The sequence below is a fragment of the Morone saxatilis genome, unplaced genomic scaffold (genome assembly GCF_004916995.1).
Source record: "Morone saxatilis isolate NCDOM2014 unplaced genomic scaffold, NCSU_SB_2.0 Contig14, whole genome shotgun sequence".
NCBI classification, from domain to species: domain Eukaryota; kingdom Metazoa; phylum Chordata; class Actinopteri; family Moronidae; genus Morone; species Morone saxatilis.
This window is the reverse complement of record NW_023339696.1, coordinates 13,139,825-13,151,994: the sequence shown is the minus strand read 5'-3', so window position 1 is coordinate 13,151,994 and position 12,170 is coordinate 13,139,825. Positions and strand designations below refer to the sequence as shown.

Sequence of the window (12,170 nt, the reverse complement as noted above, 5' to 3'; positions counted from 1 at the left end):
AATTTACCGTATGTAAACAATCAAACACTCATCATATAATACTGTACACAATCATACAGGGGTTTTCTTGTGTTATTTGAACCTTTGTACTTTGTGTCTTGTGTATACAGGGTGCTCAGGTTTTCTGGGAAAGACGTGGATTTATTTATACTCAGCAGTTTTGAAGCAGCCTGTACTTATTTGGTATTATTGCACACCACGAGTGGATTGAATACTCTAGAAGTGATCTTACAACCATCACTTTATAATGAATTTAATAAGAAAGGTGATTCACACTGTTCACATCCTTAGATGGTTTAGTTCTAAGCTATTAAAGGGTTGTCCCTTTTGTTATCTGCCTATGTTTTAGAAGGAAAGCAAATTATTCCCAAAACATGTCTTGTGGCTTTCTCTGGGACATCAATTACATTTATAAAAGGGCCTCCGGATATGTGTTTTAAACTAACAGTGTTGGTTTGATATCAAGACATTACTGAGAGAAAAAAAAGACCACTCACAGAGCACAAATCACCTCAGAGACCCTTTATCTCTCTCCCATTGGCCGAGAGGAAACAGTAAAGTGCTGTGGAAGCAGGTAGAGCTGGAGCTCGTTCCCGTAATTATGTTGGATGTGGAGGTTATTGCAGATTCCCGTTCATCCATCATTTTTGCAGTTTGCAGTAAATGTGCATGCACTCCTGGCTGTAGTCTCTCTTAATATTATGAACAGTATGAGGGATCTGTGCTTTCACAGGGGTTGCAATATAATAAGCTACCTCTGGGATAGTTATCAATAGGTAAGCCATTCTTGAATGTTTTGTATGATATATGTGGACAAAAAAAAATGTTCTAATGTTTTCTGACAAATCTATATTTTCTTTTCTCTGGCTTTAGTAAATCCCGATATGTAGAAAAGTACTGAAGTTGCCACAAAAATACACAAATAACCATAATTATAAGTTATTACATTAAATAATTTCTTGTTAGGTCAAAATTGACAGAAAGAAAAAGAAAACTGTTGGGGGTTTTGGGGGGTTTTGGGGGGGTTTTTGAAACGTTTTGGGCCGTTTTTATAAAGGAAGAGGGTCATGGAGTACAGGATGTGTTGTTCTAAAAATAATCTCAACAATAATTCACACTGTAGAAGAAAGCCAATATAAATCATAGTGCTGCTGGTTGGAAAGGAATTGACTTCTTTCCTGATCAGAGGCTTTGCACTGCACGCTTTAAATACGATCCTGTAATATAGTTTACTTTCGGTTGTTGTGACTGTTGTGTGTGTGCAGGTGAACAGAGAGAACATGTTGCAGACAGTTGGCAACACAGCTTGATTACGGGATAAGATAAGATAAAGTTCACTATGTGCAGTAAATACATCTTGTCTTTAAATTGCTATGTATTCAAGTGCACATGTTGACATACCTTTCACCTGAATATCTGTTTGTGTTCAGGGCGGGGGACATTTCTGAGAATCTGTGTACTTCACCACCATTCATGTTATAAGCAAACTGCAGCATCATTATGTATGTGCATGTGAGAGCATGTCGGGTCATGCCAGCGCCTACAGAGAATTCAGTGAGTCACAGCAGACTAAAAAGGAGTCAGCTCGTACTTCTCCAGAAGACTTGATTGATATTTTACACTTCTGGTGTAATTTGTCTGAAGCAGCTGCTCTTTGACAGAGGCTGATGTTATCAGCTCAGAAAGAATGACACTATGACATTATTTTGCTCTGTACTTGGAAACATATCTTTAAAATAGAAACTTCAAAGCCCTTGGTAGATAAAATTATTACACAGTGAGATAGGTTTTGTGTATCTCTGAAGCAGAAATAAAAATTTAAGAGGAAATCGTGAAAAACTTTAAATTTGTGGCCTGACCTCTGTACCAACCATATGTGCTAAAACTTGACCTGTGGAAATAAAGTGTTAGTAATCATAATGGAAATCAAACACTGAGATCTCATTTCATAGAAAAATAGTGCTCTTTTATTATAAATTAATGAAATGTTTCATACAAATATAAATAAGTGCAAAGTTGTATCAGTCTGCTTGCTTCGTCAAACTTCTCAATTATCTTCAAGCATCCACAGCCAGTGGTACGGCTGGCAAAGAGTACATCTTTATGAAAGACAGCACAAAAACATTTCACCTTCACTCATGTAAACTCATGAAAAAAAAAAACATTTGGACTCTTCTCCTTCTTAGGAAAAGGTAGATACCATTATTTAATACATTCATTTGCAAGCACTGGCTATCCTGTCTGTGCCATAAAAACTACCACATCTTTTATGAGCTATTTCTTAACCACTGAAGCCATATAAAAATGTGACTGTTCTCTCAAGTAAGACCCTTTAGGATTCAGTCATGTTGGTGGTGTTCCAAAATAAAACTGTATAGTTCAGGCAAGTTTGGCATTAAAAACCTTCCTCTAAACAAAATATAAGAAATATGTCTTCTTTACACATTTTCTGGTCTGAACAGATTTTTAGAAAATTCAGATTAAAAAAAAAAAAAAAAGTTCAGCCCTTTTCCCGTCATGGCTTGTACAAACAGGGCACACAAAAGGATATCACTCATGTGTCCACCCATTTTCCACTGTCTGTGAATTTTTCCAGCATACACTTGGTCAGAAATCCCAGGATGCTGGACAGACGTGCCTTATATACGACCCAGATTACCATCCAAGGAGGCTGATGTGTGTGAGCTCGACAGCCTCGCAGCACATTGGTTAGCAGCAGAGGGAACCTGTGTGTCATCAGCTGACTGTGAGACTCACTTCAGTTTTCAGTAAGTTGTACGTCATCGGCAGAGGTTATCTCTCTTTCATACCACAAGATTACAGCAGTGCCCTCTTTGTGGATTAGTCCTCAATCCAGTGTCTCTTTCTGAAATGTGGACCTTATGAGAACCACTATTCTGTAAAAGCACATCTTGTCAGTACACTAAACTGCTCCTTTTTCACAAGCTCGGACCCTTAACTCTTTAGGCTCTCCTCACACACAGTGCCTGTTGTTGAACTGTGTCTGTACTGCAACCGTGGAGTTGCTTCTTGACACTCTGAAGTCTTTGCCCCTTCAAGAGCATCAGTCCAAAACCTCTAGATAGGGGCGTCATATTCCTGGAGGAACTCCTTAAGAGGATGAGGAAGTTGGTCTCTTTTAGAAGAAATGTCCAAGTGTCCATTGACTGTTTTCCTGCACAAATGCTGCAAGCTGCATAAGGTGGAGAGAGGTTTGATTAGCTCCAGGGGGATCTTCTCCCCTCCAGAGAAAATGTTGTAGGTACTCCCACTGCGGCTGTTTCCTTTGCTCTGAGTCATGTAGTAATGGATCAGCTTGAGGACGCAGTCAAAGTGGGGAACAGACTGAATGTTCTTAGGGTCAGTTTGCAGGTAAAAAGAGGTTGTGTCACATTGGATGCGCAGGTTCTTGGTGCCCGACGCCGTCTTGACGCTAAGGGCGAACAAGTGCCGGTTGTCAGAGCTGTCCCGGATAAGAAACGTGCCGGTGGCTTCATTTGCCAGCATGCTGTTGGCTTCCTTCCCGGTAATGGGGCCCCAGTAGAAGCCACTCTCCTTGAGCTTGTTCAATGTGCTTTGGACCATCTGGTAGTGCGTCTTGGAGACGAAAGTCTTGTAACGGTGAGGCAGCAGCATGTTGGAGTCCAAGAGGCTGCTGCTCATTGCGGAGTCAAACTTGCTGTAAGTTACCATGGCGCTGTGCCGGCTCTTTAGGCAGCCTGGGGGAGCACTGGGCACCACACAGACGAGAGAAGAAGAGGTGGGGTCAAACAGAGGTACAGAGGGTTGTCAGGGAGGGCATGAAGAGGTCAGTCTGTCTGGAAATGAAACACCTGAAGAGACAAAAGAGGAGAGTTTGAGCTCATGACACTTTAAACACACATTAAAATACAGTCAAACAATTAAAAAAAAAAGTTTTATTCACATTGAGGTTTAATGTAATACTCCTCATCTCCAGCAGCTCAGTGGAAACTATTTTTCCAGATGTGGAAGTTCTGTACATCATGCCTTTAAACATCCCTGGTGATGATGGGGAAATTGTCCCACAGCGCCATGACTTTTTCTTTGTTTTATAAATCATCTACAAACAGGACAAATTCTCTGGCTGTTCCCCTCTTTGTTTGAGATGAGCTGAGGTTTTAACTGCTCCTTTCACTGAAAATGCTTCCTAATAACTTCCAGCCATTTCGGGGAAACTTTTTTTGTGTAATCTGCCCTCGAGACTCAGTTCCAGTAAAGACATCGTAATCCCGATTGCGCAATTTACGCACCACGACCGGCTTCACTGAACCTCACTCAGATAAACACCCAAGGCATTATTCATCTACTTATTAACCCTGCATCGTATATAGATAATAAGTGTAAGATGATCAAAAACAGATCCTCACCTTTAGTGTTTTCTCCAAACTCGCTCTGTTTCGAATAAATCCAAGTAGATCGTTCACAAGCCTACACAGCTGCCCAGCAGTTTGCCTGTCAGGGGGGTGAAAAGCTCTTTGGCCACAAAAGTTCACACTTGTAAAGTAGTTTTCTTGGCAAGTAGCAGCCGGTGAGCTGCCAGTGGTGAGCTGTGCTTTAGTAGTGGAGCTGTAAGAGGAGAGGAGGGTTTTTATATACAGAGAGCAGACTCCGCCTTCTCTTTCCAGGAAGCTCTTTATTTATTTTTTTTAAAGGATGAGAAGTGCCCTCCCCCCCTCCCGCTGTTCTCCAAAATGAAGTTAAGGAGTTCCAAGCAGTACTATTTACCTTTGGTAACTAAGTGCCTCCTTGCTGCCTTATTAACAGTTAAGAAAATAAATACAGATACAGAAGAGTTTAAGAACCAGCTATAGAATTTGATAATCATAATGTGATTGTTATGTTATTTCCCCCTAAAGTTCCGCTTTAGTGTACGGTAATTATTCTTGTGTGTTGTCAGTTTCGTAGAATTTCACAGTAATAGTAGCCCGCATGCTGGACACACAGTTCACCATAGAGGGCGCTAGATTTTGGGGAACTTCATTGCACATTAAGAGTTAATTTCCCGAAAGCAACAGCTGGTATCCAAGGACAGCAGGTTATTATTTACTGGCTGTAGTGAAGTTTTATGTCTATGTCTTCCTGCAGTCTTAATTATCATATTGTATGATTGTTTTCAATATAGTGTATAAACAGGTTACTGACAATATAGTAAAACACAGTTGTAATGATATAAAGGAGGTATTCATAGGAGAAGTTGTTGACAAATACTTTACATTATTAAACACCTACAATGTCCTTGTATCTGCTTACAACTACATTATAGTGTGTCATAACCCATATTATTAAATATCTATACTCATCCAACCAGGAGAAGTAATATAAAATTTTGCTAAAAAGTACAAATACGTTTAATAAGTACTATTAATGAACAGTTTCTTTGTCCTTTTTATTATTGTATTATTACTTTTTAGTTTGGCAACTATCAGGTGAAAAAAAGGTTTATTCTCAGGTGCTCCCCTCCCACTCTGGTGACCACAACTCTTCTCCTGAACTTACTGTAAGAATATAATTTAGAATAATTTGCATATCAGGCTGTTTAGAGGAAGTATGACTTCAGATCCTCATGTAAAGACAGATAGTCTAATCTTTAGCAACATGCGTGTGACTGGTTGAGTGCTCATACCGTTCACATCAGCTCCCCCCCTGCTGACTCAGCTATGAGCACCAACATCCTCAGGTGGTTATTGTGTTGTAAATTAATTACAGGCCATGTTGTCATGTCAGGCTCTCTAACTCACTCTTTTTACTCATCAGAAGACGGGTTATACATTTTTACGCAAAATAGCTCTCTCAGCAAAGACCGTGTAAGTTCTCAGAAATAGATACAGAGCTGTTTTGGTGTTAGTTTTACCAAACCTCGGCTGGGAGCTGGACAGAGGGGAGGAGCAAACAGACTGACGCCAAAGAGCCTGATGGGTTTGGTAAAAGCCAGCTGTGTCCACAGAGGTGAGTCAGGTGTTGTCTGATTCAGACCACCAGTAGGATAAGGGGGAAGGGAAATCACTAGGATAGCCTCGTAACAGTCCACTTGTTTCCAGAAAGTCTATTGTGTCATCATTGTGAGGCATGTATTTAGCATCCAAAGTCTCCCCCGGGACCACAAGAGTCAATGGAGGGGAAAAGTAGCAGTAAGTTGGCCGAAGCTGGGAGAAAGAAACCCCCACGCTATGTTTTAGCTCACCACGTCTCCATGGGAACCATCGCACATCATTACGGCATGCTGACTTGGCTTTTTAGCTCTGTAATTTCTCGAGTCAGACTTTTGATTGCGTGGAATAGAACTGCAGTAAGGATGAACCTGTAAGTGCTCCCGTGTAGACGTCAAGGCTTATAAAAAAAGAAAGAAAGAAAGAAAGAAAACAAAATAAACTAAACCAGACAGTGTGTACTTAAGGTCAAGCCTCAGATGGCAGGTCAGTTGAGGCAGCCGATGAACCAAGTAACCTGGAGCTAAGAAAGCTTCCTAGTCTGTTGCTGTAGGACTCCTTCTAAGTGTCTGAGGCTCAGGGTGTGAAGCTTGGCAATGACAGATTTGGTCCTGTTGGCTAACCGTGTGTGTGCGTGTGCATGTGTGTCTTTCCGAATGAGTTTGAATTCACACGCAGAGTCCTTATTTAGTGGATGAGACGAGACCTTGCACGATAGCTTGTTGGTCTAAACCACTGTTTAGTGGAAAAGGCGGCTGTTTTTGGTTGTGGTTTTCCCACACTGACTCAGAAATTTACTCTAGCTCATGGTTCCCGTAAACCCACTGGGTATGAGGGGGAAAAAAGCGGAGCTCTCGACTGGAAAGCAGAAAAATGTTATTCAACCAAATATTTGGAAGCAGCTTTCACTGAACAGGGGGATCTTTTAAAAGCTCTGCATGTTTTGCCACACATTTTTTTGTGGTGTTGGAAATTACAAAGGCGCCGCTTATTGTTTGCACAGCTGAATACGGTGCCTGAATTCAGGTTGAGTCAACAACATCAGCAAATGTAGTTCATTGAACATCCTTTGCCATTGTGTGCGGTTGAATTTAGAATAAAATCTTTGTTTTCTAAAGGTCCGACTTACTGAAGCCTTTAAATGATACTGCATGCATGAAAGGGCTGTCAAACTTGCTGTGATTCAAATCCAGTGCATTTCTGTGGAACCTCTTGTTGATTATCTGAGATATGCTGGAAAGTTCCTGGTATATCAATCTAATTCCTGTTAGTTCTGTTTCATTATCATGTAGCTTCAGTAGCTTCACTTCCTGCCTCTACCTGCATCTTTCCCTTGTTTAAATGTGACAATTTGGTCACTATGTAGCGTTTCAGTCACAGCTGTATTACTGTAAAACTTCCTTGTTGGTTGAGCAAGGTCCCTTTTGTCTGATTACCAATCATCCAGTAATAATTTCCTGGTAACTCTCTCTCTTTCTCTCCCTCTCGGCTCTCTCGTGTCTCTCCCTGTCTCTCTCTCTCTCTGTTTCTCTCTCTCTCTCTGTGTTGCCGTCAATGTCGTTCTTTGTGTGATTCATTATCGGAAGTGTCAAGTGTGACCACCACAGTTGAGAATGAACTACAAGCCACAAAACCCCACTGTTTTTCACAATTCATTCTTCAAAAGAATAGTCACAAATACAAACTATGTCCATTTTGATACTGGTGTAAAATGTATTTATGTATTTTGTGTTGACTAGAAACACTTCAGAGTAGTGTTTCCATGTGGCATGTGTAGTGACGCTGGTAGTGTACTCGAAAAAGAACATTTTATTCATGTGTGTCAGAGATGCTTGTCTTCATGCTGATTGCGCAACTCTACAATTACTGTAAATTTACAGGGAAGAAAACATTATTATTGTTTATTAGCTATTTACCTTTTAGTGGGAAGTGACTGCACCATGTGAACACTGCTGTGTTCAAGAGAACAAAAGATAAATAAAATAAACTAAAGGGAAACAAATGATTGACATGAAAACTCACACAAAATCAGGCTTTGCTTCTATGAGTAAATTAAGCTGCAGAAAATGTGACATACTACTAACGTTATTCATTATTTTTAAGTATGAATGCTTGGTGCTAATCATACGCTTAATCTTGGTCTGCATGGCTGATTAAACCTGTCTCCACCCCTCTGTCAGGACAAGGGTGTTTCGCTTTATTTTAATTAGCAGGTTATCTCAAAATGAATGATTGACACTTGATGACCAGAAAAGGTGTGAAAGTTGGCAGTGCAAACCAGCGTAAATGCTGGTCACATGCAACACTTACCATCCCTTCCTGAATTTTACACACAGGTCTATTTATAGCCGAGAGTATCATTACTGTCACACTTGCCTTCTGGGAAGAGCTAAAAGCAGAACACAGTGCCATTAACTTGCACTGTCAAAATTATAGTTGACAACCTTTTCACCTAATAGCTAACCTGTGTTAAGATGTACATAAGTACATAAAGTACAGTACTTGAAAAAAGTACTCACTACTGGCATGAATTATTATGCCTCAAAATGTTTCGAGCAACAGCTGTAAACAGTAGCTTATCACATTGCCAAGAATGCTTTTGGAATAAATTATTTAATTCCTGGTCTCTGACGTACTTTCTGGCATTGTTTGACGTTGGCCCTGCCAGCAAATGACCAGCAAACTTTTCAACTCTGGGCACTGCTCCAGTATTTACATAGCACCACACTGTGGCCCATTGACGGGGCCAGTGCCAATGCCGCTCTTCTCAAGGTTGACAAGAGAAGGAGAAGGAGATAAACTTGTTCATTTTCCAGAGCCTTTCTTTTCTTCGCTGTTGTTTTCTAGGCATAAGCCAATAAGCCAATAATAGCAAGATCTAGTGCTGTTGTGATAAAACTGGAAGTGGGCCAACATTTCAGCCATGTGACAATTGGGTTTGGAACTTCAACTGTGGCTATTATTGAGACAGACATCACAGGACTAATTCCTGAAAGACCCGTGCTGGAATTTCAAAACCGTTTCTTTCCAAATCACATATAGCTAACACAATGTGGCAATGACTATTTTGACATTTAGTGCCATCTTGTGAAAATGGATACAGGAAATGCACACTCTGGGAACGTGTTATTCCGTCAGTCTGAGTGCACTGTCATTGTATTGAGGAAGAAGTTTAAGAAAGAAGTCAATGTCACAAACGTCATTAGCACCCGCCACCCTGTGTGTCATTATTTTCCACAGCAAGCTGCACTGCAATATGTGGTTGCTAAGCACATGGCACCTCAATATTTACTGGACAGTTCAAATGTGTGAGATTGTAGTGTGTATGTCAGCTGATCCATATCTCATTCTTCACTTTCATTGGATTACAGACTTCAGCATGCATGAAAAAAGACAAAAAAGATAACAAATTATTTTATTTAATTATAATTAATTGTTTATTTTTAGAGGAAATTAAAAGCTTGTTTTGTTTTTTCACCCACCTATGTTTTTTTTCTCAACCATGTCCCCTAAGGGACTCCATAATATAGCCTAATATAATTTTCAGACAAAAAAAAAAGTCCTTGTGAGACATTTTCCCTCTAGGCTTTGACTTATTTTGTCTGTATGGTAAATATGTTGCTGGTTAGCTTAGCTTAGCACAAAGACTGGAAACAGGGGGATACAGCTAGCCAGCTCTTACCAAATATAATATAGTATAAACAGGGGGTTTGTGCCGGACTATTTCTTGGTCAGAGCATGTTGCCAGGCAACCATTCATTAAGTTATTAGTATACCTACCAACCAAAAAATAGTCTGGCACATAAAGGCCATTTCAGACACAACAAAACAACAACACATCTGCTCTCTGAAACCCACTATTCCTCTTTGGCCTGTACCGCAGCACGACAGCTTTTTGCTGCATTGAGCAAATCACCCAAGTTCCTTGCATGCAGTGACGAATACCCACAGAGGCCAATAGAAAGAAGCTAGGCAGGCACAGAAAGAAAAATAGAGGAAAAGCTAATATTGTGTGTGTGTCTGAATTCCTTGAATTGTACAAAACAAGTTTACACTTGTATTGACACCTAGAGAGGAAATCCCTATTATGAAAACACGATTCCAGGCCAGCGGTGAAACTTAAACAGGCCTGATCATTCTCCTCTAATTTGTCAATTGGTACCTGATAGATGTTTTTGGTTTCAGTGCATATTTTTCTACTATGCTACAATATACTCTACACTACACTCTTCATTGCTGGCAACAAATATACGATGTAGTCCCACTGGAAGTTTGTTGGACTCCACCTAATTTCCTCCATCCTCCGCAACTTCCCCAAACACCAAGTCAGATGTGCACTGAACCCAGTGGCTCAAATCATGCTGTGTCTGACAGGGCTCTAACACTGAACAATCAGCTGTTGTTTTTGTCACCCTTGGACAGAGCTAGGCTAGCAGTGTCCCCATCTTTCCAGTCTCTGTGCCAAGCTAAGCTAACTGGCTGCTGGTTGTATCGTCATATTTACTGTATTAAGTGCGTTTCCCAAAATGTCGAACACCATGTGAACACCATGCAGGAAAACATCCTGTGCAGGCGTACAATCTGTATGTCTTTGATCTTCAAACTTTCCGACTATAATGAGTATGTGAGGTCATACCACCATGATGGCATGAGCTGCAACTAGAAAATGCATATCTGCCATGTTTCCCCTGAAACGGCCAGTGTCCAGATCATGATGAACTGCTTCCTCAAACATTCAGATTGCATCATGGCAGATAATATGATAGATCTGACGCTGGCCGTCTATCTCGGCCCGCCTGCAACTGCCGCCACCATCCGTTTATCAGTATCAAATGCTTGGAGACAAAGGGAGCCAATGACATAATCGGGATCTTCAAAATGGACTTTGATTCCCACAAACCCCAGGAATAGCTGGCTGATGTCATTGGGCAGATGTAATAAATCTGTCTACACTATAATAGCAGGTTGGCTGAGAGATGCTGTTAACTGAGAACACCTTGTTTAAAGGCGCTCAAGTGAGGGCATACAAAGTGCATATGCATTATCTGTGCACAGAGCACCCTCTCCCCCCTGCATGCATACAATATTTACATGCAAATAGAATAATATGATGCTCATCCATATGAATCTTCACTCATGGACACATGCAAACACAGACATGCACACTTCCTCTAGAACACAGTTGTAGTAACTTGATCCTGAGCTGTGCCAGTAAGTCTGACATTTCCGGATGGATTTAGTGTGTACGTGCAACGTTCACACACCAGTTTTGTGGTAACTGTCCAGATAAGAGTGCTGATAGAGGTCTGTGATTTGTGCCAGGCAGAGGACAGGGACATTGGATCAGAGGGTATTTATATGGAAGATGCCATTTAATTCTAGAGGAGCAAGATCTTGATTGCAAGTTTTCTCTCAATGAGCTGCCGTCTCTTTCCTTCATACCCTGCATTGTCTAAAAGGAGTGACTCAGTCACAGATGTTTAAGGATACTACCTAGTCACCCAAAGGAAAACTTTGATCCTAGCTATTCCCTCAATCAGTAAATGACTCCACATGTGCGTATGACTGGGCCTTCGATGACCTTGCACAAATTGTCTCCATGGTGGACCCAATGAAGTCATATCGGGGGGATTATAAACTGACTACAAGTCATTGGGAGTTTTGAATAGAGCCTATTGTTACTGGTGCAGGTGTGTTCCTGTTCAGAGTTCTGCTAGAGTGAGTTACAAGAACGCTCTTTGATCTTCTCAGTCATCATCTGTGACTGTTTCCTGGATTTACAGTAGATAGCTTCTAATAAAATTGCAGCTGCATCATCCGCCAGTATATACTGTAAGCATTTCTTCTTTTTTCCTAGCTCTGTTCTATTTGTTTCCCAGACAAGCGGATGCAATAATCCCATGCACTGTAGATGTGAAACTCCTACACGTCCAGGTTTGTGACCTCTGCAAACAGCAACTCACTGTCACAGAGAGGCCTAACAGTAGGAGCTCCTGTCTCCATAGCCTCTCCTACATATTTCAGATATGCATTTTGATTGCACGCTTCACACAGAGGACTTCAATGGGACTCTTTTTACTTGCAGCTTTTCATTCTTTTCCAAAAGTAACAAAGGCATTAATCACAATAAAATAAATAAATGAATAAGAGTGCTGCATTAAGGTGGTCCTGTGAAGGAGCACTGCAGGCCTCTTTCTCTCTTTCCAAGGCATTTCCTTTTGT

At 40.8% G+C, this 12,170-nt stretch overlaps 1 protein-coding gene across 1 annotated transcript; it reads right to left on the bottom strand.

Moving 5' to 3' along the window:
- Positions 1 to 1,948: 1,948 nt before the first annotated feature.
- socs3a (suppressor of cytokine signaling 3a) lies at positions 1,949 to 4,577 on the bottom strand. The gene is made up of 2 exons (XM_035655600.1): positions 4,389 to 4,577; positions 1,949 to 3,833 (listed from the first exon to the last, which is right to left on the bottom strand). Exon 2 carries the CDS (start codon positions 3,691 to 3,693, stop codon positions 3,079 to 3,081), a length of 615 nt encoding a protein of 204 aa, XP_035511493.1. The 5' UTR covers positions 3,694 to 3,833; positions 4,389 to 4,577; the 3' UTR covers positions 1,949 to 3,078.
- Between the last annotated feature and the right edge of the window lie 7,593 nt (positions 4,578 to 12,170).